This window comes from Schistocerca americana, chromosome X (genome assembly GCF_021461395.2).
Source record: "Schistocerca americana isolate TAMUIC-IGC-003095 chromosome X, iqSchAmer2.1, whole genome shotgun sequence".
Lineage (NCBI taxonomy): Eukaryota > Metazoa > Arthropoda > Insecta > Orthoptera > Acrididae > Schistocerca > Schistocerca americana.
This window is the reverse complement of record NC_060130.1, coordinates 422,190,884-422,217,652: the sequence shown is the minus strand read 5'-3', so window position 1 is coordinate 422,217,652 and position 26,769 is coordinate 422,190,884. Positions and strand designations below refer to the sequence as shown.

At 42.4% G+C, this 26,769-nt stretch overlaps 1 protein-coding gene across 1 annotated transcript; it reads right to left on the bottom strand.

The window, feature by feature from the left end:
- Positions 1-21,349: 21,349 nt before the first annotated feature.
- LOC124556056 (TRAF3-interacting protein 1-like) lies at positions 21,350-23,349 on the bottom strand. The gene is made up of 3 exons (XM_047130087.1): positions 22,780-23,349; positions 21,792-21,901; positions 21,350-21,746 (listed from the first exon to the last, which is right to left on the bottom strand). The coding sequence occupies exons 1-3, from the start codon at positions 23,347-23,349 to the stop codon at positions 21,350-21,352; spliced, it is 1,077 nt and encodes a 358-aa protein (XP_046986043.1).
- Between the last annotated feature and the right edge of the window lie 3,420 nt (positions 23,350-26,769).

Here is a 26,769-nt window from a genome sequence, read left to right as displayed (position 1 = left end):
AGTCTTTAACAATTTTCTGTATACGAAAAATAGGTAAAAGAGTAACTTGTCCTCTCTCAAAGTAGTTGGCCGTATGGCTACAATATCACAGTATAAGGCTTGCCACTGGGTGATGCTATCAACTTTGTGTATGCCGCAGGGAAAGACAAAGTAGTTTTTTTGAAAAATATCGGAGGTCATACCAAGTGGTAGAGACTACATCGCCAGTAAATGTCAAGATTCAATTGCTGACAAGAACAACAGTTGTGCATATGGGGTGGTAGAAACCTTTTCAAGGGAGTCCGGAAATTATTCCAGGGATACAGCACGTGGACTGGAAAGGGAGAGCGAGGAAAAATGTATCGGAACATAAACAAGAGTTTGTCAATGAAACGGTAATGAGGAACCCATATGTATTAAGGTCTAGGAGATAGTCATTTAATACTTTTTAGGCTACATATAGATTTAACGTAATTAGTATAAGCAGCTGCAGAGCAGCAGTGAATCTAAGCGGGAGAAAAGTGATAGGTATTCCTGCCTGTAAATGAGGTGCAGAGAAGGCGAAATGATGAGATTTATAGCGAGACTATTGATCTTCGTCGGGGTTGAAGCGTACTGTTCACCAAGCAGGAAGACGTAGTGATCACCAGCCATCTCTTGGTGATACAGGTGGTATTCAACGCACGGGAAATGTGTAACGAGGTGAGAAGATTGGAAGTTCCGTCAGGGAACGGAAAGGCACGGAATACTCAAAGGAAGTGCTGGGGTATATGAGAGAGTATATGGAGCGTACGAGAAATTAGGGAGTAAGATGAACCAGGTACTGCGGGTTACTCCACATACACGAAGGAAGAGGGGTTGGATCGACGCTGTAGCTCGGCATATGAAAACAGTATATGGCACTGCGAATGAGGAAGACATTCGAAGGGTGAACGACACAAAAGGGAACAAAACCATGAGTCATTGGCGCATGAGCAAATTGCAAATTTAGAGGTGGACGTATTGAATAACACATTACTACTACGACAGCTGACTGGAGAAGTAATGCATTATGCCAGAGCTACAGAAGATACAGTTAATCAGAGTATCAGGAAAATACAAACCGAAGTACAAGTCTTAGACATGGAAGTAGTAATGACAAAATGATAACAGTCTGTAGAAAATACTGTTTGGGAAGCACGAGGGAAAGGAACAGAACTACAGGAGGCTATGCGGCAGGCTGTAAGAGGTCAGCTAGGGGTAAACTTGTTGTCACCAGAGCCGTATTTGGAGGTTCTAAGGAATGTACAGAAGAAACTACCGCCGGAGCGGGGGCTGGTTTTAGAATCCGAGCACAAAAGCTTGTGTGTTACTTCGAGGTAGCCACAGTATCGGTGATAACTCATGAATCGAAAGCTTACGTTTCCGTTTCTGTATCAGTAGCATTGAAACAAGCTATATAGTTCATGCCTATCCTATCAAGCGGGGGGCATTGAAGGAATATGTAAGAGTAAAAACGCCGAGGCTATTATTAATTGCAAAAGACAAGGGAAGAAATGTAGAAACGGAGGGAGCACAGTTACAAAAATGCTACAGTGGGGATATCACAATCTGTCTGGATCTGGTAATAAGAGAGCGGCAGGACTGCTGAAATTGCTAATGGGACAAAAGGAGGTAAGAGAATGTAATACAGAAGTGATCGAGTCGTAATTGTACTTTCAGCAGGTAGCGGCGCATTGGTTGTACTCTACCTTTGACAAGATGGTAGTAGCGCCTAGTTGTTTCGAGCAGGGGAAACTTACGTCAACAAAGTGGCTAGAATTAAACTGGATTGGTTTGTTATTGAATGGAACAGCGTGTGAGATAATGGTGCCTACTTTCCATCCGTTCAGCGCGATTTCAGGGATAACTCGCCTGAATATTTCGCAGCTTCGTTTGCATTAGCCATAGTACATCTACATCTACATTTATACTCCGCAAGCCACCCAACGGTGTGTGGCGGAGGGCACTTTACGTGCCACTGTCATTACCTCCCTTTCCTGTTCCAGTCGCGTATGGTTCGCGGGAAGAACGACTGTCTGAAAGCCTCCGTGCGCGCTCTAATCTCTCTAATTTTACATTCGTGATCTCCTCGGGAGGTATAAGTAGGGGGGAGCAATATATTCGATACCTCATCCGGAAACGCACCATCTCGAAACCTGGCGAGCAATCTACAGCGCGATGCAGAGCGCCTCTCTTGCAGAGTCTGCCACTTGAGTTTATTAAACATCTCCGTAACGCAATCACGGTTACCAAATAACCCTGTGACGAAACGTGCCGCTCTTCTTTGGATCTTCTCTATCTCCTCCGTCAAACCGATCTGGTACGGATCCCACACTGATGAGCAATACTCAAGTATAGGTCGAACGAGTGTTTTGTAAGCCACCTCCTTTGTTGATGGACTACATTTTCTAAGCACTCTCCCAATGAATCTCAACCTGGTACCCGCCTTACCAACAATTAATTTTATATGATCATTCCACTTCAAATCGTTCCGCACGCATACTCCCAGATATTTTACAGAAGTAACTGCTACCAGTGTTTGTTCCGCTATCATATAATCATACAATAAAGGATCCTTCTTTCTATGTATTCGCAATACATTACATTTGTCTGTGTTAAGAGACAGTTGCCAAGTGCTACCTGCTGCAAATCTAACCAGCGTAAATCAAACTATACGCCCAGAATTGATGCAGTCTATAAACACACTTCTGAATCATCAGGTCGGACGAGTCTCCCTGGAAACCTTATTACAGCATGTAAATTGTTATCGGGAAAAGCAATACCAGAAAGAGGCAACATTGGCTATTGTCATACCAAGCACCACAGCGACGCTCTGTACAGCTAAGTACAGTCCTCGTTTTCGTATGTAGAAGACGAAGCACAAGACTGACTTCAGACCCGGCCGTCATACAGATTCCAGTGGACTGGATACCCCTAGCATAAAAGCAGCAGAAGGGGTAGTATTAAGGATAACTGATTGATTTTTGCTTGCAAATTTGGAACAGAGACTTAGAAGTTACTGTGCAACAAGCCTAGTAACGAAATACATTCCATGGAGTCTGAGCGAAGGGCTCTGTAGAAATGTGTAAGATTAAGTGATAGGGTTAAGAGGCGAAACCAGGTCAAATGGGTAAGCCGCCAGCAACTCTAGTGTACAGGATAATCTAGTCTAGTCGACCTGAGGGACCGAATCTTGGTAAAAAGGATGGCAATGTAATGTATCAGCTTTCTTGTGGTAAAAAGTAAGCCATAGTGGAAATGGGTTGTAACAGAGCCAGCCGCAGGTAGACAAGAGTTTTATGTGTAGTGAAGTAAAACACGCCCGACAGGCACTGCGAAGCAGAGTCATCTGGATGCTATATCGCAACAGCCAATGCCGCAATAAAATAGCGCAAGGACGTAAGCCTTTCCTCACTTGCCACCACAGAGGTGGTTAGCGTACGTGCCTTAAGCCCTAAACGAACGTAGTCTGGAGTGTATCAGTACTCAGCCATTCGTGTACTAAAATATCCTCGTCTTAGTATCACAGCCTACACAATGATCCTGTGACACCCAGAGCGACCTCCCAGAATTAAGTATGGGGCCCACTGTTCGAACGCTGGATGGGACAGGCTGCCCTTAGTCACGAGAGCAGCCACTGCCCGAGCAGAGAGCAGCCCACTCATTGGAGGGAGGCCACGGCCGCTTCCGTGGTATTGTCAGCTGTGATGCTGCGCTGGCATTACGGTTACAGCCAGAGACGTCACTACCAGCTGCTTTCGAGCGACGCCACGATCGGCCCCGTTCTTTGTACTGTCAGAGATGCTGGACATCTATTGTTTCGCATGAGAAGCAACTGGACGCCTCCACCAAGTTGTTCCTGATGTACTACAGCTGAGGCCTGGAATAAAGAAGTTAATTAAACAAATCTACTCTCTTCTGACGTCTCATTTCACTCTCCACAGGTGGCAATCCATGGATCATCTAACAGTATGCATGTATGTACATATGTATGTTCCATACGCCTCCTAAACCATTAAACTATTTCATACAAACTTGGTACACATTATCATTTACCGTCTTGAAAGATTCACTGTGGGAGTAAGAACCACCCACCTATCAAAGGGGTGGAGATGCAGCACATAGTTCAGGAGATACGATGTCAAATACTGACAAGCATGAAAAAATGCCACATTGTGTGTGACGTTTTTATTTATTATATCTTTGCTACAGACTCCACTCGCAACACATTTCGTAGGCAGCATCCACGTACGCCGCTGAATGTACCTATGAAAATGTATCATTTTACAACACATAGTTAGGAGATATAACGTCATAAACACTGAGCGGCATGAGAAACTGCCACATCATGCGTGACGTTTTAATTTATTACTTCTTTACTAATAACTCCATTCGCAACACACTTCTCAGACGGTATCCACATATACCACTCAAAGTTGGTTCAAATGGCTCTGAGCACTATGGGACTTCTGAGGTCACCAGTCCCCTAGAACTTAGAACTACTTAAACCTAACTAACCTAAGGACATCACACACATCCATGCCCGTGGCAGGATTCGAACCTGCGACCGTAGCGGTCGCGCGGTTCCAGACTGTAGCGCCTAGAACCGCTCGGCCACCCCGGGCAGCTACCGCTCAATGTACCTAGAAAAATGTACCATTGTACAACACAGGTTCACAACATACGGCGTCCTAAATACTGAGACGCTAGAGAAACTACCGCATCATGCCTGAGGTTTTAATTTGTTCCCTCTTTGCTACCAACTCTATTCACAACACATTTCACAGACCTTAGGTACATACACCACTAGATGTACCTGCAAAATATATCATCCTATAGCAGATAGTTCAGGAGATACGACGTCATAAGCATTAAGCGGCGTGAAAACGAGACTGCAGGGCGAAATTCGCTAGACATGAAAGTGAAATATGTACACAATTACGCGTGAAATATGTTAAATATGTGTGAAATATATTTAACATGTCTACATAAGAACAAAGTCACAGGTAAAAAGCTAATCCTGAACCCCTGGAACGATTTCAGTCAAATTTGGTACATGTGTCAGAAACTGGAACGAAATCCTGTGGTGGTAAGAACCACTAGCCTCCTGTGAGGGTGAGTGTGCTAACGTGGAGAGAGAAGGGAGGATGAGCAAATGGGCAGGCAGACAGTGAAGAGAAAGAAGGAGATAGCCACAAATTGGAGGAGGAGAAGATGAACAGGGGTATGATAGGAGGAAATGGACAGAGAGAGGAGAGAGCAGCAGATGAACAGAGAAAGGATAGATGAGGAGATGGGCAGAGACAGGGGGAGGAAGAGACAGGCAGAGAGATGGGTTATGAGAAGATAAACAGCAGAGGAGACCTAAAATGGACAAAGAAAGAGATGAAAAGAGAGACTGGAGAGGAGAAGATGGATACGGAAACGAAATGGGAGGAGATGAAGAGGGAAAGGAAGAGGAAGATATGGAATTAGAAGAGGAAGCAGGAGATTATGGAGGGGGAACGAGCAGACGGACAGATGGGGTAGGAGCAGATTGACAGGTAGGTGAATGAGGAGATGAACAGAGAGAGAGAGGCAAGGGGAGGTGGGTGTAAAATGGGGAGTGGAGGAGGTGAACACAGGGATGGGGGTGGTGGAGATGAGATGATGAAGAGAGGGAGGAGTATAGGTTTAGGTCAGGGAAAGGGGAGATGGATAGAGAGAGTATGGATGAGAGGTGAATAAATAGAGAGGGGATGGGAGGAGAGAGGGGATGGGTAGAGAAAGGTGGAGGAGTAGATGGGTAGAGAAAGGGGGAAGGAGGACATGGACAGAGAGAGGGGCAAGAGGAGATGAACAGGGTGAGGGAAAGGAGGAGAGGGACTAACAGAAGACTGGGATCAATAAGTATTCAGGCAACGCTGGGTTTCTCAGCTAGTTCTGATATGTTGCCACAGCTGCGCCTGAGAAAATTTACCGTTTAGTTTACCATGAGAAGAACAGTTCGAAAAATACCTAAATTCATAAGAAATCCCAGAATACTGGCCTTGCCGTGAAAACAACGTTTCAGGCATTTTCCGGATACGAAAGCACGTTTCTGATTGTCTTTCTTGTATCTAAACTGTTGGTGGGAGACTGTGGGCCGATGCCGCAACTTTGATAAGCAGATTTGATTTTTGGCGTTATGCCAAGTCGTCAGAGTTTAATTTAGCAGTTCTCGCGACTTGAGTAGATTTGTCGCCATCGCGTCTAAGAAGATGGGTGCATCCTGAGGCCACATCCGCAACAGCGTGCTCCACGCCAAACAGCACTGGCGCTTGCGGCAACAACGTACGGCGAAATGGAGCAGATTCAATGCAGACACGGTGAGACCATACTGCAATGCGATCTATCGATGACAGAAATTTCAGTTGTTTAAGGAGAGAGGGTTTCATTTCAATGTTTTAGCTTCTGCTAACCACTTCCTATAACATGTGCGTCAAGCAACTATTTGTATACCTCTTTCTTTTCCTGTCGTGTTTACCTCACGGGTGTCGCCTTTGAATTTATTAATAATTTCTTTGAGATCATGCCGGTATTATGATTTCTTTCTTTTTATGTTCATAGAGATATTGAGTTCTCAGTTCATATTCTTGTTTTTTTTTCTTCAATTTTTCTAAGATATCACGGTTAGACTGCTAGCTCTGACAGCAATAGAAAATTAATTCAGCTAGTGTTGTCAAGCAACACACTTGTGGTGACACTAAACTGTTTTTCTAAGTACACTAAAGGAAAAAATCGCAACATCAAAAAGTAATTAATGTAGAGTAATGAATTTTGGGAACGTTTTGTCTAGGTAACGTACTTAAGTGACTAAAATTGCAAGATCATAGGCTAATGTAAGCACAAGATAATGTCACTGCAAATGTGAAATCCTGGTACATTAATGACCAGCGTAAATAGTGCGAAAAGCTATGTTTCAGTCCATTTTGTTAGTGTGGGTTGCCTACATCAGGTTCAGGTATGCACTCAGGGGCAAACCTATTGTTCTACGTTGATTGACAGGTACTTAACCTATTGTTCTCCTTCGATGGACAGGTGCTTCACACATTGTTCAGTTAAGTGGTTCTCCATGTCACCCCCATTTCCTTTTAATTGACAGTCACTTATCCTATTGTTTCCCTCCCCCAACCCCCATCACCTAACCTCCCTCCCCCCTCACTGCTACAGGTACACTTTCAGGTCTGAGTTATTGGAACAGGCCCCCCTCTCACTCTTACCAATTGATTGACTACTTATTTAAATTGATCAATTAATTAACCTCTCTTGTGGGAAAGTGCCATGCCCCCCTGCCGTGCCCGGCCTAGCGGGAAGTTCAAATTCCATCAGGACAATGCAACCTCTATTAACCTAAGAAAATGGCAGGAAGATAGATCGCATGGGCTACCTCCACTAACCTAAGCCATACAACCGCCACCTCTTCCTGTGGCGGGTAGAGGACTTGACCTGTGCTGAACATAAGTCTTTATTTTACATGCACTATTTATTTAAACAATTAGAGCCAGTACCTCCATTCAGTGCGTTAACCACAAGGTCCAGACCTAGTACACAGTACTGCCACAATAGGGCGCTGTCGTCCGCTCCATGATGTAATCCACGATGGCAGTCTGGTGGTGGAGAGAAAGGATCTCATAACAGGAAATTCGAGGGTATATTGTTTATTTATTAAAAAATCTGTTTGTGGGGGTTGGTTTTCTCTTGCTCATCATTCACTGCTGTCTGGAAATATGTAGGTCTTGTAAGAAAGCCGGCCGAGGTGGCCGAGCGGTTCTAGACGGTACAGTCTGGAACCTCGCGACCGCTACGCTCGCAGGTTCGAATCCTGCCTCGGGCATGGATGTGTGTGATGTCCTTAGGTTAGTTAGGTTTAAGTAGTTCTAAGTTCTAGGGGACTGACGACCTTAGAAGTTAAGTCCCATAGTGCTCAGAGCCATTTGAACCATCTTGTAAGAAGTAGTTACATGGAGCAAACATGTTGCATAACCTGATGTTTGAAACTGTATTCTAGGTGTCTTAACCCTAGGATGCATATACAGGGCCTCCGAGGCCCTTGTATGTCTTCATTTTTTTTTAAATTCTGTAATTTTTTGTTTGATTTCAAACTGCTTTCCAGTACTCTTTCACTAACATTGTGACATTCCTCCTATCGAGTCTGAACGAGATACCTTTTTAAGTTTTTTGTATAATTCAATACGTTTACCCATACTCCGTGGATGCATAAGCAGGGCTTCAGAATCCCTCACACATTTATAAATGTTCTTTAGCCTATATTGTTTTCATCATTTGTCTGGGAGCAGTTATTAATTCAACAATAACTGTAGTGGTATTTCCAGCAACAGGAGTGCCAACAGCAGCAGTAGCTGTAGTACTAATAGTATAACCAAAAAATAATACAAACTACTTTCACATATTGGCGATGTAGGTGTATTATTGATCTCTTTGCTATCAAATGTTTTATTATTGCATAGTATTGTTGTCCTGTGCTGCTCTTGTCAGCGCCGGCCGAAGTGGCCGTGCGGTTAAAGGCGCTGCAGTCTGGAACCGCAAGACCGCTACGGTCGCAGGTTCGAATCCTGCCTCGGGCATGGATGTTTGTGATGTCCTTAGGTTAATTAGTTTTAACTATTTCTAAGTTCTAGGGGACTAATGACCTCAGCAGTTGAGTCCCATAGTGCTCAGAGCTATTTGAACCATTTTTTTGCTCTTGTCAGCCTCATTGTAGTTTGTTTGTTGCTGCAGGGCCCATATTGTTACGAATATGACTCGTTTAGTGCTGCATAAGCTGCTGTTCGAGAGACACGCCTTGTGCTATGGCTTCTACACGCAAAGCAAGAGAATCAGTACGTGCAAATGCAGCTAATTTTGAAAGCGTTGTGGCTCAGTGATCTGAAGAAGATGATTCTTGCGAGGAAGGAAATATTTTTGAAGATGCAAGCAGTGAAGAATCAGCCAATGAACCTGCAGATGTGAATATTGAGTCAGATGACAGTCCTTCCGATAATATTACTTCATCAGAGTCTGAAAATGAAGAACCACCACAAAAAGGTGTAGAAGAATACACCTACATTAGTCGGAATGGAATGATTTGGAAATTAGATGCTCCTGCCACTTTTTGTACACCTGTCCATAATATCGTAAAGAAGGCATCTGGTCCAGCCCGTGGTTTGAAAACCTGTAAACCTAAGGATGCCTGGGACCATTTCATCTCCAAGGAAATACTAGAGGAAATAATCAACTGCACAAATATTGAAGGCAGAAGAGTGGCTGCTTTACATGGTAAAACGTGGAAAAACGTTTCGCTTGCTGAAATGGAAGGTTTTCTTGGTCTTTTACTGTTTTCTGGTGTTGAGAAGAGTTGGTATGTCCCTATTAGAGAATTATTCTTTTGGATGAAAAGGCAAATCCTACATATAAGGCCACCATGTCAGTAAATAGACTCGAGGATATAAGGAGAATGATTAGATTTGGTGACAGGCGTACCCGTGAAGCTCAATCTGCAGATGACAAATTTGCAGCTGTTCGCTATGTATGGGAACTATTTCTTGACAAGTATAGAAATAGAGTGATTCCCAATAATTCGCTCACAGTTGACGAACAGCTAGTCCCATTCCATGGAAGATGCAGCTTCACCCAGTATATGCCCTCTAAACTAGCCAAGTATGGCATAAAAATATTTTGGTTATGTGATGCTACATCTGCATTTGCTTTAGACGGAATTGTTTACACAGGAAGGAAGCCCCATGAACCTACTCAGAAAAATCTTGGATTGAATGTGGTGAAAGAGCTTTCTAAAAGCATTGGAGGATCGCCAAAAAATATTACTGTTGACAATTTCTTTACTAGTGTTCACCTGGCAGAAGAGATGCTCCATAAGCAAATTGTATTGGTGGGAACAATCAAACAAAATAAACCAGAAATTCCCAATGAGATGAAACCATCTGCCTCAAGAGCGATTCATTCCTCTTTGTTTACATTTAGAGGTGACATTACAATGGTGAGTTATGTTCCCAAAAAGAAAAGGTCCGTAGTTCTCATTAGCATAATGCATCACGACAGAAACATTGATGAAACTCATGCAAAAAAGAAACCAGATATAATAAAGTTCTATAACACTACGAAGGGTGGAGTAGATCAAATGGACCAGAAAATTCGTTATTACACTTGCAAGAGACAAACAAGAAGATGGCCATTTGCATTACGGATGAATGTGATGGACGTCGCAGCAATGAACAGTGAAATTATATTTTCCGCCCAATATCTGACATACCATAGTGGAAGAAGTGATAAAAGGCGTTTGTTCCTAAGACCACTAATGGAACTTCGTATTCAGATCCGTAATCTTCCAGAAAAAATCGTTGATGCCATGCAAAGATGTGGTGTTCAAAAAGATGTCATATTGCCGAACCAACTACCTGTTTCAGGAAAAAGAAGAAGATGCAATTATTGTCCATATAATAAACACAGGAAAAGTGCTATGACATGCATTAAGTGTAAAACCAACATTTGTAAGGAACATAGTGGCGTTCTTTGCTCTTCTTGTTTGTCACATGTTGAAAACGCAGAAAAATACAATTTTATGTGAACAATGAATAATAACTTTTTGTCAAAATATTCCCTACATAATGTTTGGCCCTTTGTCGGCACTTAACCTATTGTTCTGTTAAGTGGTTTTACATGTCACCCCCATTTCATTAAACTATTCTACCGCCTTGCTTACCAAATTAAGTATTTAGTTACGTCCTCCCACCATTCTCTGGTACACTTTTCGAATTTCACATGCTTTTGAACGCCGTTTCTGGCGCATTCGTCTTTGTCACTCATCTACTTAAACTATTGTACTGCGTTTTACACAAAAATTTTGCAAATTAACCTAGTGTTCTGCACTTAACCTGCTGTTCTGTTGGATGTCACCCACTCACGCACACCCTCCCCTTAACTATTGTACAACTAACAACACGTTGATATTAAAAATATTTGCAAACTAATTAAATATATATTTTTCACGTGTATGGGATAGTTTCATTTAATTCACAGCATCCTATTGGTAGGTAAAATAGATGGAATACAGTTTAATCAAAAGATCGGTAATAAAAAACACATCCCGCCAGTCGGCGCCCGACTCCGCCGCCGCCGCCGCCCCCGATGTCGCTACGGCTGCAGCCACTGGCCCCAACACTACCCCAGACGCGGTAGCCACAGCATCGTTCTGGCGTCCATGTGTCGCCCTCCGTCAGGCTTGCGGGTTAGGGTTGCAGCAACAAGGCTGCTCGCAGCGGCCGATTTCGCAGCGTCTCCTTCTCCGCCGTCACGTTCTCGCCGATCAAGTGAGGTACAGCACCCAGCCCTGTCCACCTCGCCACAGAACTCCAAAGCTCGCTCACACCGACCCCATACGCGAAACGCATTTCGGCAGCATGTTGTTTACCGTTGCTGACGCTATACCTGTAATGTCAATGTTGTACTGACATCACATGCCTATGTAAACTAAGAGCCAAGTCGACCTCTCGGAAATTGTATAGTGTCTCAGAAATAGTTAACGGTCGTTTTTGTAGGAGCTTTTATGATGTCTCAGCTTGTCTGCATGGAAATTCTTGTCCTAACAGAATCTGTTTACGAAAATAGCGCAGAATAACACCGAATGCATTTCTCCTGATGGCCCTAACGTGGCACACCGTCCATCATCTGTTACCCTTCCTGCTTTCAACATACAAAAACGTTCTCACTGCTATGTAGAGACTCATATCCCAGCACAAAGGATGTCTTGTGAATAAATGGGGATTATGATTGGTTCTTATCGAATTTACCTGCCGAATTACAGATGCCGCCGATGTGGAAGCACTGACTGCCTATTTTTTCTTTCTGTAGACGAGACTTTCAGTGGCAAAATACTATTTTACACTGATCGCCATACTGCACTGACAACTGAACCCTGCAAAGTGGCCTACAGATCGTCAAATACGGAAAAACTCTTACTCAGTCACACTGCTCTCCCACTGAGGAAAGGAGCTTGAATATTAGAGCACGTAACAGTTCTCCAACCTAGCAATATACCACCGTGTACCATGTAGATGCAGTAAACATGCAATTTGTATCCTGCACCATACAAAGTAAGCCCTTTTACATCGTTCATACATATACTACAAAAACAAACAGTGCTGTACGTATACTCTCTGATAGATTTCTAGCAGATAGCGTAACACTACAGATCTGAAAAGCTAGTGTACATTTTCTTACGACCTCAATCAGCACACCATCTACTACTACTGTTTGTGATCCTTCTCAATCAGTCATCGCTTATAACTCAGTGGATACATCGCAGAACCTGTGACATGGTATCGAGAGAGAATACGTTACAAATACTGAACAAATAGCTAGCTGGGGCGGCGTGAATGGGTTGTTAATAACGATTTCATACCACGTTTCTTAGCTGAATCACATTCAAAATTGAACGATTTTATGATGAGGCTGCATCATGGGTTGCTTCCGGTCTGATAATACACTACTTGCCATTGAAATTGCTACACCAAGAAGAAATGCAGTTGATGAAAGGGTATTCATTGGAAAAATATGTTATACTAGAACTGACATGTGATTACATTTTCACGCAATTTGGATGCATAGATCCTGAGAAATCAGTACCCAGAACAACCACCTCTGGCAGTAATAACGGTTTGATACGTCTGGGCATTGAGTCAAACAGAACTTGGATGGCGTGTACAGGTACAGCTGCCCATGCAGCTTCAACTCGATACCATAGTTCATAAAGAGTAGTGACTGGCGTATTATGACGAGCCAGTTGCTCGGCCACCATTGACCAGACGATTTCAAATGGTGAGAGATCTGGAGAATGTGCTGGCCAGGGCTGCAGTCGAACATTTTCTGTATCCAGAAAGGCCCGTACAGGACCAGCAACATGCGGTCGTGCATTATCCTGCTGAAATGTAGGCTTTCGCAGGGATCGAATGAGGGGTAGAGGCATGAGTCATAACACATCTGAAATGTAACGTCCACTGTTCAAAGTGCCGTCAGTGTGAACAAGAGGTGACCGAGACGTGTAACCAATGGCACCCCATTCCATCACGCTGGGTGAGACGCTAGTATGGCAATGATGAATACACGCTTCCAATGTGAGTTCACTGCAGTGTAGCCAAACATGGATGCGACCATCATGATGCTGTAAACAGAACCTGGATTCATCCGAAAAAATGACGTTTTGCCATTCGTGCACCCAGGTTCGTCGTTGAGTACACCATCGCAGGTGCTCCTGTCTGTGATGCAGCATCAAGGGTAACCGCAGCCGTGGTCTCTGAGCCGATAGTCAATCCTGCTGCAAACGTCGTCGAACTTTTCGTGCAGATGGTTGTTGTCTTGCAAACGTCCCCATCTGTTGACTCAGGGATCGGATCAAGACTTGGCTGCACGATCTGTTGCAGCCATGCGGATAAGATGCCTGTCATCTCGACTGCTAGTGATACGAGACCGTTGGAATCCAGCACGGCGTTCCGTATTACCCTCCTGAAGCCACCGATTCCATATTCTGCTAACAGTCATTGGATCTCGACCAACGCGAGCAGCAATGTCGCGATACGATAAACCTCAATCACGATAGGCTACAATCCGACCTTTATCAAAGCCGGAAACGTGATGGTACAGATTTCTCCTCCTTACACGAGGCATCACAACAACGTTTCAGCAGGCAACGCCAGTCAACAGCTGCTTCTGTATGAGAAATCGGTTGGACACTTTCCTCATGTCAGCGCGTTGTAGGTGTCACCACCGGCCCCAATCTTGTGTGAATGCTCTGAACAGCTAATCATTTGCATATCAAAGCATCTTCTTCCTGTCGGTTAAATTTCGCATCTGTAGCACGTCACCTTCGTGGTGTAGCAATTTTAATGGCCAGTAGTGTATACAATCTTACGATCACTGTCTCGGTAATCAGCAAGCAAGTACAGCTTTTAACATGGATACTTTTGAGCACCTGTAGAACCAAGACCGCTTCTGACAGTAACAGTTGAGATCTGGTTTTTTAACATCTGGCGGTTTGTAAGACGATTACGCCTATCTATCTAAGACACAGTGGTACCACTCACAAGAAAAACGTATTACACATGTCCACCCATCGCTGATTTTCTCTCAGTATTATTTCGTATCGTAGGCAATCAGTGTTGAAGTATTATACTTAGTAGTAGCAGGGATGCGTGATAGGTTCACCTTGAGCATCATGCTTATAAAGCATGTGTTTGTGTTCCGACATGTGCAAAGGAAATGACTATGTCCAGTCGTGAGGAAGGTGTGGATTTGACGTGAAGTACTGTGACAGGAAAGGGAAGAGTATGTCAACTCATAAGAATGGCACGGATTTATTTATTTGCAGAGCCACAGCCGTCAGCAGGATGCATTTCCGATACTTCGCTCATTGTCAGATGTCATTCAACTGAAACCGCAATCGTAACATTTAATTGTAAGTATAGCAATCAAATATATATGTGACCATTTTCGTAGGATGATTCCGTCTATGCGTGGCCTGTGGTGGGCCTGATTCAAGTTTCCAGCTAACGACAGGAACCTTCCGAATGCAAAGGTCTGTTGGAATGCAGGAATGTAACTGAGTTAATTGTGTCGTCCTCTAGACGGCAGAATAGCGAACTAATATTTAGTATGTGTTGGGCAGCTTTCGTGATCGCATGGAAATTTGAGAAGATTGAATGGGGATGTGTGTTTGCACTGGACCGTCATTCCCTCCCATTTAGATTATCGGTTGACTGCTTCTGCACATTTCGCGCCTTTATTTAGTTGAGGGAACATCGATTTTGGGCCGGCCGGGGTGGCCGAGCGGTTCTAGGCGCTACAATCTGGAACCGCGCGACCGCTACGGTCGCAGGTTCGAATCCTGCCTCGGGCATGGATGTGTGCGATGTCCTTAGGTTAGTTAGGTTTAAGTAGTTCTAAGTTCTAGGGGACTGATGACCTCGGCAGTTAAGTCCCATAGTGCTCAGAGCCATTTGAACCATTTGAACCATCGATTTTGGTGTGTGCATCTAGCATGTGAAAGCCACGTTTGCCGGTTCTCTAGACATGAGAAACAACTTAGTTGGCTTTGTAAATTATAGGGATGATTTGGAATCTGTTACATCACCGACAGTGGGATTCGTGAGTGGAAATATCATTTTCCTCTATTTGTTTCGATTTCTCACGTAAAGGTCCATGCAGACAGGAAAAATTTTTAGTTATTCAGTGGTCTACAGCACTCTCCACCTCGCTAAAGTTTGGGGTTTGTAGAGAAATAATTTCCAGTCTATATCTTCCGAATTACGTTGTGCGAGCGATCGGTAGGCTACTGCTATGTGCTTGATATCGAGAAGTACTGGGAAAATGGTATAATTTTATGGTAAACCATTCGAAAATACATGTGTTCTTGTAATCCCAGAGTCTGGAGATGGGTGTCGAAAAGCAAGCAAGCAAACAAGCAGGTCCGGGCCACAAACAGTGACGAGTTTATGCTGAGGGGGGAAACGAGGCCGAATTTGTAGAAGAGTTCTAAGAGTGACTTCGATCCACTGAGGGCGATCTGGTCACATGTTGGATGCCTGCATGACCTCGCCGTAAATATCTAGTGCTGCGAGTATAAGTATGGTGCTATTTGTCTTCATGGTATATGTACGAATGATGTAAAAGGGCCTATTTTGTATGGCGCAGGATACGAGTTGCATGTTTACTACATCTACACGGTACACGCAGATACATTTCTGGGTTGGAGAACTGTTTCGCGCTCTAATATTCAAGCTCCTGTCCTCAGTTGGAGAGCAGTGTGATTGAGTAAGAGTCTTTCCGTATTTGACGATCTGTACACCAACTTGCATGGTTTAGTTGTTAGTACAGTATGGCGATCAGCGTAAAATAGTATTTTGCAACTGAAAGTCTCATCTGCAGAAAGAAAAAAAAATGGCAGTCAGTGCTTCCACACAGGTGGCATCAGTAATTTGGCAGGTGAATTCGATACGAACCAATCATATTCCCCATTCATTCACAAGACATCCTTTGTGCTGGGATATGAGTCTCTACATAGCAGTGAGAACGTTTGTGTATGTTGAAAGCAGGAAGGGTAACACTTGATGGACGGTGTGCCACATTAGAACCATCAGGAGGAATGCATTCGGCGTTATTCTGCGCTATTTTCGTAAACAGGTTCTGTTAGGACAGGAATTTCCATAAGAAAAGCTGAGACATCATAAAAGCTCCTACAAAAGCGACCGTTAACTATTTGTGGGACAGTATACAATTTCCGAGAGGTCGAATTGGATCTTATTTTACATAGCCATGCGACGTCAGTATAACATTGACATGGTGAGCTTGTAATGTTGTTATGTTACTTTAATTTGCTATGATGAAAGCGCTACTGATGGACAATAAAAGCGGGTTAAAAGCTGTGAGCTGTCTGGGGAAGTTAACCGTGCATTACCGTGCAACTGTTTCACCAGGTAACTAGTCTAGGTTAACCAAATTCCCAATCAGACTAACATTGATTATAATCTTTTAATAGCCATACAACAACCGGTAATATATATATATATATATATATATATATATATATATATATATTTAAAGGAGAATTTAAATAAAAAGAAAGAAATCAGTTTATATTTGGAAAGTTATTTTAAGATTGATCATTGAAATTTCAGCATATTAAACGTGAGTTATAACTGAGCTGGTGCCTTATTTAGGACTGTGAAAATGTGAGATTGTAATCTTATGGAACACATAAAATATGGAGCCAAGATTGGGAGACTGCATACAACACTGCATTCATAAAATAACACACGAAGAACGTTGAAACATAAGCAAGAGGAAATTAACCACAACCAACAGATTCAGTTTTCACCCAAAGAAATTACGTTCGTAGCACAATCCTGTCCGTCATGTAATTACCACACACTGGTATACTAAATTCATACCAACTCTCTGTGAAATCTTCCCAAAAAGAATAGCTGAGGGCTACTTTGATGATTACACCACATGCTTCACGTGGTCAACTTGGTTTACACAAAGCGTATAACTCCACAATAATTTTGATAATTAAAATAAATTAGATCGAAAAGCAATTCACAAAAGAAAAACCTCGAACTGGTTACTAACGTCTTACTATTAACCTGATGGGTCAAACAGTTACTGATCAACACGTGGTTCCTCTTTACTCACAAAGTAGTGACAAAGCAACTACCGGAAAATAATCTGAACTTCATACGAGAATTACACTGCGCTGCAATTTAAGATAACATTAGATATTTTAGAGCTAAACCTGAAATAAATACCACAGTAAATTTAGAAGAGGAATTTATGCCGTAAATGACAACAGACTTAAGAAATTAACATGAAAGGAATCCAACAGAGACCTTTCATAACCCCAACGCTCCGGGAAAAGACTGTGCAGGGAATTTTCTGGCCATGCTAGGACATTCCCAAGCAGGCTTCTCACACCCAACTTAAACTAAAAATGTAAAGAAAACGCAAAAGGTCACCAGCTACTTGCTAAAACACAATAATTTCAACACATCTTTAGAATCTACCAATTTCAAAGAGAAAAAAAAGAACACAATCTGTGACACCTATTTAAAAGATAGTGTAGACCTAATTCGGTCAGCAAGTAAAAACAATGGTTCCTGTGTCATTAATATGAAAACAATTTCTGGTTGTTACCCTTATGGAGTTCACCAGTATTTGCTCATTGCAAGAGCCAACTGATCACAGGAAAATTTATGACTGTTTATTAACAAGCAAAATTTACGAAAATAGCAAAGGTGCCACAGCAATTAAAAAAGACCATGAAATAACATCAGTATTATAAAGCAGAACATTACAATGCACAATCTGCAAAAGCAAAAAAATTGATAAGAAAAAAAAACATGTTTTACAAAGTGGTTATCGCAAAACAATTTTATATCTTATAAAACTAATAATTTGTAGAATTAAAATAACTATGTGGCACTAATTTAATCACTCTACTGTATTTCAATTAGTTAGCAAACACTGAGCACTGTGTCATTATACTGAAACTACAATAATTATGTGATTGTTACCCTTAAGGGGTTCCTCACAATAAATATGCCCCATGCAAAGGCTAATCGATCACAGTCCAATGAGAATGAATAGCAATCTGACTGATAAACGAAGCAATGCCACAGGAATGAATTTACGAAACAAAATATCACAAATCTAATACATCACACAAAAACAAACATTGATAAATAAAACAGTACAATAGTCAACATCTAAAAAAAACACCAATAAATAAAACACCTGCAAAATACAAGAGTCAAAGTCTAAAAAAAACATAAATAGAACACCTGCAAAATACAAGAGTCAGTCTAATAAACACCAATAAATCGAACCCCTGCAAAACACACGAGTCAAAGTTTCTGTGACAGAAACACACGTACATGCATTGAACTAAGAACCATATAATCACTGTTCACTGACACTCAGTAGTTCCACTGTTCCAAGGCACAGTATAAGGGGAAGGGGGGAGGGTTCGTCGCCGCAGCTGTCAGTAGGGATTTTTGTCCATCTGTTGCGTGCAATCCCGCCGTCTCTGCCCTCTCATGAAGTTTCTCTTGGTGGCCCGTGTCACGTACATCTCGATTTGGTTCCATGTTTGTGTTGTCAAATTCGTGCGGTATCCTCGATTGACACGCCAGGTTGATATTCCTGGGAAAGGATGACACTTAATGGCTCTTCTTTGTGTCACCCTTAGCGACCAGAGAACATCGAACCATGATTTACTGTCGCTTGACAGTCGGCATCCGTCAGGAAATGTTGATAGGCGTCGTTGAAGTCTGCCAATTTCTCTGGACAGTACTTGTCAAAAGGCTCCACGCCCCTTGTGTTGTTTAACCGCGGCCGTCTCGTCACGGTCGCGTGTGTGTGGTGCGTTGCCAGCAGATGGATTTCCGCGCGGTGGACCGCTCGCCCATCTCAGGTCATCGCCTCCAGGAAGGGTCGCACGGGGCGGCCGCCCATTAGCTCCAGGTGCAAGGGAAAGTGTTTGCCGCGTACCCTTCTTTTGTTGTCGGCCGCGCTCCCGAAGTGGCCCGGTTGACAGCGTGTCCTGCTGGGAAACCCGCCAGTTTACAACTAGTCCGGCTGCTCCCGCTGCCTCGTAAGAGTTTAGCCGGTTCACTTTCACGTTCTCAACTGCATTCCCAGAAATTTTTTTTTTCATACTTATGTGATTACACAATGTCATACATAATACCACTTAGTATTGTCTTTCACAGTTTTTAAGAACAAAAGTGAGACTTAATTTTTTTTAAATAAAAAAATTAGATGAATCGACAATATAAAATAAAAGTTAAATGACTTGACAATGTAAAAAAATAAAAGTGAAATTACTTGACAATGTAAAAAAAATAAAAATTAAATGAACTGACAATATAATACTTAAATCCACATCACTAATGTGGTTCACTTACGTTTTAATAAATCAAATGCTACTTATTAATTCATTAAAATGAATAGGATTATGCCTTGTGCAAGTATAGGTCAGGACAGCATACGGTTCACATGTTATTTACACACACACATGCACACCTGTTGTCTATTCTACAAACTAACTACCCATAAACATGCATTACTCAAAATTCTACTTCACTCCACTACTAGTTAAGCCAACAAGCTACTTCAGTGCTATTTCAACACCGTGTATATACCACTACAACATTGTTCTAATTCGTCCTCTTCTTGACGCTCGCGGCATACGTCTTGTCACATGATAGATATGGAGAAACTTTCCTTAAACATACACAGTAAAAATAACAATGGTTATTTACACGCCAAAACATTTATACCAGTTCACACACCTGAAAAGAGACTCGCAATAATACATTTATCATACTCATACTTTCACACATGAAACAGTAAGAAAATTTCATCTAAAATTACGTTATCACAAGAATTAATCACGCAGATGACTCTGAGAACGGTAAAAATATCTGCATTATACAGGTTATACTACATTTTCTTACCCATTTTGCTGCGATTTCGTTCCTTCTTTAAGTTACCTTTCGCTTCCAAATCAGTTATTTCGCCTGTGGTGGTTATTCTGGACTCATTCCTCATGAATGGCAAAATTGTGGTCACCTCTATTCTGTAACACAGTTTCATCTTAACATGTTGAACTCACAACAGACACAAAAGATCCGAATCCTCCTGTAGTTTAAATGACAAATGTTTTGCTTCATCCTTATTACCTTAAACCAAGCTTTCCTTCGGTCCCATAATCAAAGTTATTTACTCTTCCTCTACATTCAAGAGGGAAATTTCCTCAGTACAAATCATATAGGCTGCAGTGCATCCCGCACCAGCGAAAACAGTAAGCTGTAATGCTCACAGCATCAGCAAAACACATAAACGTCGCTTTTCTAGGACAAGTATTAACGCAGAATGATTTTTCAGGCTCTGGCTCAACATCAATCAAGACTACAGAAAGGATCCATATTCCTGTTCCATTCTCCATTTGCTGAAAACTGCTCGTATTTGACTACCACAATAATATTTCAGGGCCACGTAAATTACACAAACCACAATTCTTCTTTCACCTTGAAGGTAAGCAATATACTGACGAAATCCACAGACAGGACTTTACATACTCAGCTATAAAGAACAAAAAATGATATATCATCAATATTAACATATTAGGGCATATTGGGAAGCCATTGGTTAAACAATCGTATTATCGCATCCTGTATTCAAGATTCCAAACTTACTCATTCCTTTCTCAGAGTTTTCCTATCTTAAAATATTCATACAGCACGCATACTATAGTAAGAGATCCTCATTTATACTGACAGATATAGAATAGTAATAGATAGATAGTAGCACTGAAAGCAGAAAATCGGAAACAAGGCTACTAACAGCTGGGGACCTGAGTTTGCCAGACCCATAATAGCCACAGATCGGATATTCCCCTGAGTTTTACATTAATTCAACACAGATCTTGCTTCTCTCAGGAGCGACTCTTTTCAATTTACACAAAAAAATATAAACAGCAATTCACTCGTTCACAAAGAAACCTTTTATCTTCACATTTGAACCAACCTAAATCCTAATTACACAAGGAAAGAAAAAAAAATTAAAACATCACTTCAATCAATCACATAGAAACATCTTTATCATTAATTTTTACCAACATATTATTCAAAATGCATACGTCACAAATTTAAACTAATCAATTCTTTCTCCTCACCGTCCTCTCTACTTATCACCGTCCTTTCTACTCATTTGCCATGTCGCTCATTTGTTCCGATTGGGCGCCTTCTGCGCTGATCGTTTGTCATTGCCGGTTTTGTTCATTTCCATTTGCTGGATTATGTCTAGGGTTAGCCGGCCGAATTTCAACATCATGAGGTGCTCCGCGTACAGTCCTATTCCCACCGTGTTCATCGTAGTATCGATTCTGGTTGCCGTACCTGTAGCGTTCACGATCTTGTCCACGTCCTCGATCATTTCCGTTGTTCCACCTGTGCTCGCGAGTGTTACCCCAGTTTCTATACGGTCGGTCCCGATTATTGTTCCGTTCGCGTCGCGACGACCAGTTACGCCGTTGATTAGTACTACGGCCACGACTTTGGTCGCGCTGCTGTTCCCCGTAGTAACTTTGTGCATGATTAGTCGGGCAGTCTCCTGTATAACTGTTGCGTTCACGATCTTGTCCACGTCCTCGATCATTTCTGTTGTTCCACCTGTGTTCGCGACTGTTACCCTAGTTTCTATACGGCCGGTCCCGATTATTATTCCGTTCGTGTCGCGACGACCAGTCACGCCGTTGATTAGTACTACGGCCACGACTGCGATCGCGCTGCTGTGCCCCGTAATAACTTTGTGCCTGATTAGACGGGCATTCTCCTGTATTGTATTCCAACTCTTGGAGAAGTGTTTTAACCGTTTCCACGTCCTCTTTGCATCGTCCCGCAAGAATGACGTGCCGCAAGTGCATCAGCAATTTGGTGATGCATATCCTAATTAGTTCCGCAGGCCCGTATGGGTCGTATCAAAATTGAATTGCCTGCAGCATGTGGTCGAATAGGCGTGCAGGGCTGCCGAAACCAGACTGGTTCAAATTTGGCAGCATAATTATGCCATGTTTGACCCTATCTTGTGCCGCTTCCGACCAACAGGCGGACAGAAAGGCTTGTCGAAACTCCCGAGTGGAGTTGCAGTGACGCGCTGCCAACCTCATGCGAATCACCGGTTCGCCTTGCAAATAGCCACACATATATTCTATCTTATGTGAACTTGCCCAGCCGGGGGGAAGACAGAACTCAAATTGCTCGAGCCATGCTCGTGGATGTATTCCTTTTTGCGAATTTCGGAATATCTCAAACTTTCCCACCGTAAGGAAATGTTTGAAATCAAATCCCCGCATTTCCTTCCGGCGAGGCCCTTGTATGTTTATATTCGTCTCATGTCTGCCCCTCAAAATACATTCTTCCTTGTCGTCAAAATCTCCCTCGTGGCCGGAGTCCCTCTCTGCACTGTTCGTACGGCTATTTTTAGTGCTATTGGCGAGTTCGGAATCTCACACCATGCGGTTTTCCAGATGCGCCACACGTTCTTGTAATTCCCCTGTTACAGTTTTGTGCTGCCTGTTCACTTCGAACTGTCCCTTCTGAAATCTAAGAAGCGAACGCACTTCTCCGGTCTCTGCAGCCGCTACCGGTGTAGTATTGTTCTCGCTTTTTACGTCAGCTTCATCGTGCCTACAATGTCCGCTAATGCCACAATCTTATCATGTATTTGTCTCTTGTCCTCCGCCCCAGTCTGCTTCAATTGTTCTACTTGCTGTTCCAGCGCGTGAATCGCTAGACTGTTGTCCGCTATTGTGTTGCTAACGGACGTGGGACAATGCGTTTCCGCCTCTTGGACCCTCGAGAGTACCTGCTGGTGTTCCCTTTGGCATTCTTCTCCCAGCGCTTGGAAATTCCTAAGTAGCTGTTCTTTGCTCTCTTTAGATTCGGCATCGCCACTCCGCTTGCCCTGTTCTAAGGCTTGCAGACGGTCATCGATTTGTTCAAATGTATGGCCTAATTCTTTCATAATATCACTTTTTATTTCACTTACCAGATTGTTTATTCTTTGTGAGATATCATCGGACACTCTCTGCATTGACTTGTCGACTTTATTTGTCTGCTGGATTAGTTTCTTGTCTATTTGTTCGCCTAGCTCTCGGATCGATTTTTCTGATTTCTGCGTCATTTGTTCACCTAGCTTGCGGATCGATTTTTCGGATGATTCTTTTTGTTCTCGGAACGATTTTTCTGATTTCTGCGTCATTTGTTCGCCTAGCTCTCAGACCAATTTTTCTGATTTCTGCATCATTTGTTCGCCTAGCTCGCGGATCGATTTTTCGGATGATTCTTTTTGTTCTCGGAACTATTTTTCTGATTTCTGCGTCATTTGTGCGCCTAGCTCTCGGATCGATTTTTCTGATTTCTGTGTGTTTTCTTTATTTTGTTGCAATAAGGCTTTCATGAGTTCTGCCAAATCAATTTGGTTAGTAGGAGGCAAATTTATTTCTGGCTGTACTGTGATCCCATTCGTCCTGTTTTGCATTTCGTCTGAAGTATTTCCCATTGTATTTTCGGAACTGTCCGACGCATTAACATTCGAAATCAAATTATCCGATTGGTGCATGTTGCTTAAGTTGTCGGACCACTTACTATTAGCTTGGTTACGTGTCTGCATTAGTGCAATTTATACCCGGTATGCGACACACTAATCAAAATAAATGTGTCCCCCAAAAATTACGACAGTCACACGAAAGATACCCAACCTAGTACGCACTTTTTCAAACGCAAAACAAATTTTTCTCTTTGATCGAAACAGTGGAATTTACAAGCGAGAAAAAAAAACACACACACATATAAAACACACAAATATAGAAAACAAGACAAGACAAACAACACAATGCTGATCAAAAACGCCGTGAATCTTTTGAAAGTCTGCTCGGAAACAACGCAGAAGTTGTTTGGCGCTGTAGGGAAAAAAAATTAAGATTATAACACGCTCGCAATCTAACGTTTCAGAGATTCCGGAGTCTAGCGGAATCACAGAACAGGGTCGCCATGTGTAACGTTGTTACTTTAATTTGCTATGATGAAAGCGGTACTGATGGACAATAAAAGCGGGTTAAAAGCTGTGAGCTGTCTGGGGAAGTTAACTGTGCATTACTGCGCAACTGTTTCACCAGGTAACTAGTCTAGGTTTACCAAATTCCCAATCAGACTAACATTGATTATAATCCTTTAATAGCCATACAACAACCGGTAATATATATATATATATATATATATATATATATATATATATATATATATATATATATAAGGTGAATTTAAATAAAAAGAAAGAAATCAGTTTATATTTGGAAATTTATTTTAAGATTGATCATTGAAATTTCAGCATATTAAACGTGAGTTATAACTGAGCTGGTGCCTTATTTAGGACTGTGAAAATGTGAGATTGTAATCTTACGGAACACATAAAATACGGAGCCAAGATTGGGAGACTGCATACAACGAAGAACGTTGAAACATAAGCAAGAGGAAATTAACCACAACCAACAGATTCAGTTTTCACCCAAAGAAATTACGTTCGTAGCACAATCCTGTCCGTCATGTAATTACCACACACTGGTATACTAAATTCATACCAACTCTCTGTGAAATCTTCCCAAAAAGAATAGCTGAGGGCTACTATTACACCACATGCTTCACGTGGTCAACTTGGTTTACACAAAGCGTATAACTCCACAATAATTTTGATAATTAAAATAAATTAGATCGAAAAGCAATTCACAAAAGAAAAACCTTGAACTGGTTACTAACGTCTTACTATTAACCTGATGGGTCAAACAGTTACTGATCAACACGTGGTTCCACTTTACTCACAAAGTAGTGACAAAGCAACTACCGGAAAATAATCTGAACTTCACACGAGAATTACACTGCGCTGAAATTTAAGATAACATTAGATATTTTAGAGCTAAACCTGAAATAAAAGTGATTAAATTTTCAGTTAGGCTGAATTTAAGAAATCCATTGTCCTACGGACTTAGCAGACACGCGCTTAGCCGGAGATCTTACCACTTCAGACGCTCGCCATGGACAGACTGACCTGCGCTCCTACCGAGCGTGCTTCCCAAATACAAACGGAACTGGCCAGAGGGGCAGCTTCCTGCACCAACATGACAACGGACGGCCAGGACCATACTAAGAATAGAAACCTCTTTGCTTTTAGAAAGCGTAGCTACCTGTTCCGACGTTGGTCCTACTGTTCTCTAGCAGACAGCCTTGTCTTCTACCCTCAAGCATGCAACTAGAAATACATTTGCTCATTCATCCTCTCACACAGAAGGGAAGGGGGATGACAGTATCTTATCATATACAGTATATGAAAGAAAGCGGATGTAGGTTCCGTATGAGACTGTGTGACATGAATTACATATAAACTGTGTTTTAAAGTGTAGTAGTGTGACAGATCGTTCTTGTTTAGGCGTACAAGTAACATGTTTCACTGCTCAGTCTCCTCCCAGATAGTCAGAAACACCACAGTAAATTTAGAAGAGGAATTTATGCCGTAAATGACAACAGACTTAAGAAATTAACATGAAAGGAATCCAACAGAGACCTTTCAAGCTGCCACGCAGACGTTTTGCAGCGAGGCGTCAGTCACACTGGAGCAGGTAAGCACAGCGGGATGCAGCTTGTATCTCCCATTAGGATAGCTAGGGAGAAAACAGCCTGTGCTATTCTGGAACAGCTTTCTATAGTGCGCTCTGTGATATCAGTATTCACAGGTATAGCGTCAGCAACGGTAAACACACGTGATGCCCAGAGGCATTTCTCATATGGGATAGGTGTGAGCGCGCCTTGAAGTTCTGTGACGAGGTAGACAGGGCTGTGTGCTGTACCTCACGTGATCGGTGAGAACATGACGGCGGAGGAGGAGACGCTGCGGAATCGGCAGCTGCGAGCAGCCTGGTTGCTGCAGCCCTAACCAGCAAACCTGACGGATGGCGGCCTATGGACGCCAAAACGATGCTGTGGCTACCGAGGCCGGGTAGGGTCGGGGCCAGGGGCAGCTGCGGCGGCGACGGCGGGGGCAGGATCGGCGGCAGCGTCGGGCGTCGAGTGGGGGGATATTTTTGTGAGCGATCTTTTGATTAAACTGTATTCCATCGATTTTACCGACCAATACGATTTTTCGAATTAAATGAAACTATCCCATACACGTGAAAAATAAAGATTTAATGAATTTGCATATATTTTTAATATCAATGTGTTGTTAGTGGTACAGTAGTTAAGGGGATGGTGTGGGTGAGTGCGTGACATGGAGCAGAACAGCAGGTTAAGTACAGAATACTAGGTTAATTTGTATAATTTTTTATGTAAAACGCAGTACAATAGTTTAAGGGGATGGGTGGCAAAGAAGAATGCGCCAGAAATGGCGTTCAGAAGCATGTGAAATTCGAAAACTGTAAAAGAAAATGGTGGGAGGACGTTACAAATTACTTAATTTGGTATCAAAGGCGATAGAATAGTTTATGCAAATTGGGGGTGACATGGAAAACCACTTAACAGAACAATAGGTTAAGTGCTGAGAAAGGGCCAAACATTAGATTAAGGCACCCAGAGTACATGTTTGCTCCATGTAATTACTTCTTACAGGAACTACATGTTTCCAAACAGCAGA

What these genes read in the sequence shown, in the direction of transcription:
- LOC124556056 (XM_047130087.1), bottom strand. Translation starts at nt 23,349, where the DNA reads ATGACGCAGAAATCAGAAAAATCGTTCCGAGAACAAAAAGAATCATCC. An exon ending in TTGTGGCATTAGCGGACATT is followed by an intron (nt 21,902 to 22,779) that starts GTAGGCACGATG and finishes CCGTCTAATCAG; the next exon opens with GCACAAAGTTATTACGGGGC. An exon ending in AATAATAATCGGGACCGGCC is followed by an intron (nt 21,747 to 21,791) that starts GTATAGAAACTA and finishes GTGGAACAACAG; the next exon opens with AAATGATCGAGGACGTGGAC.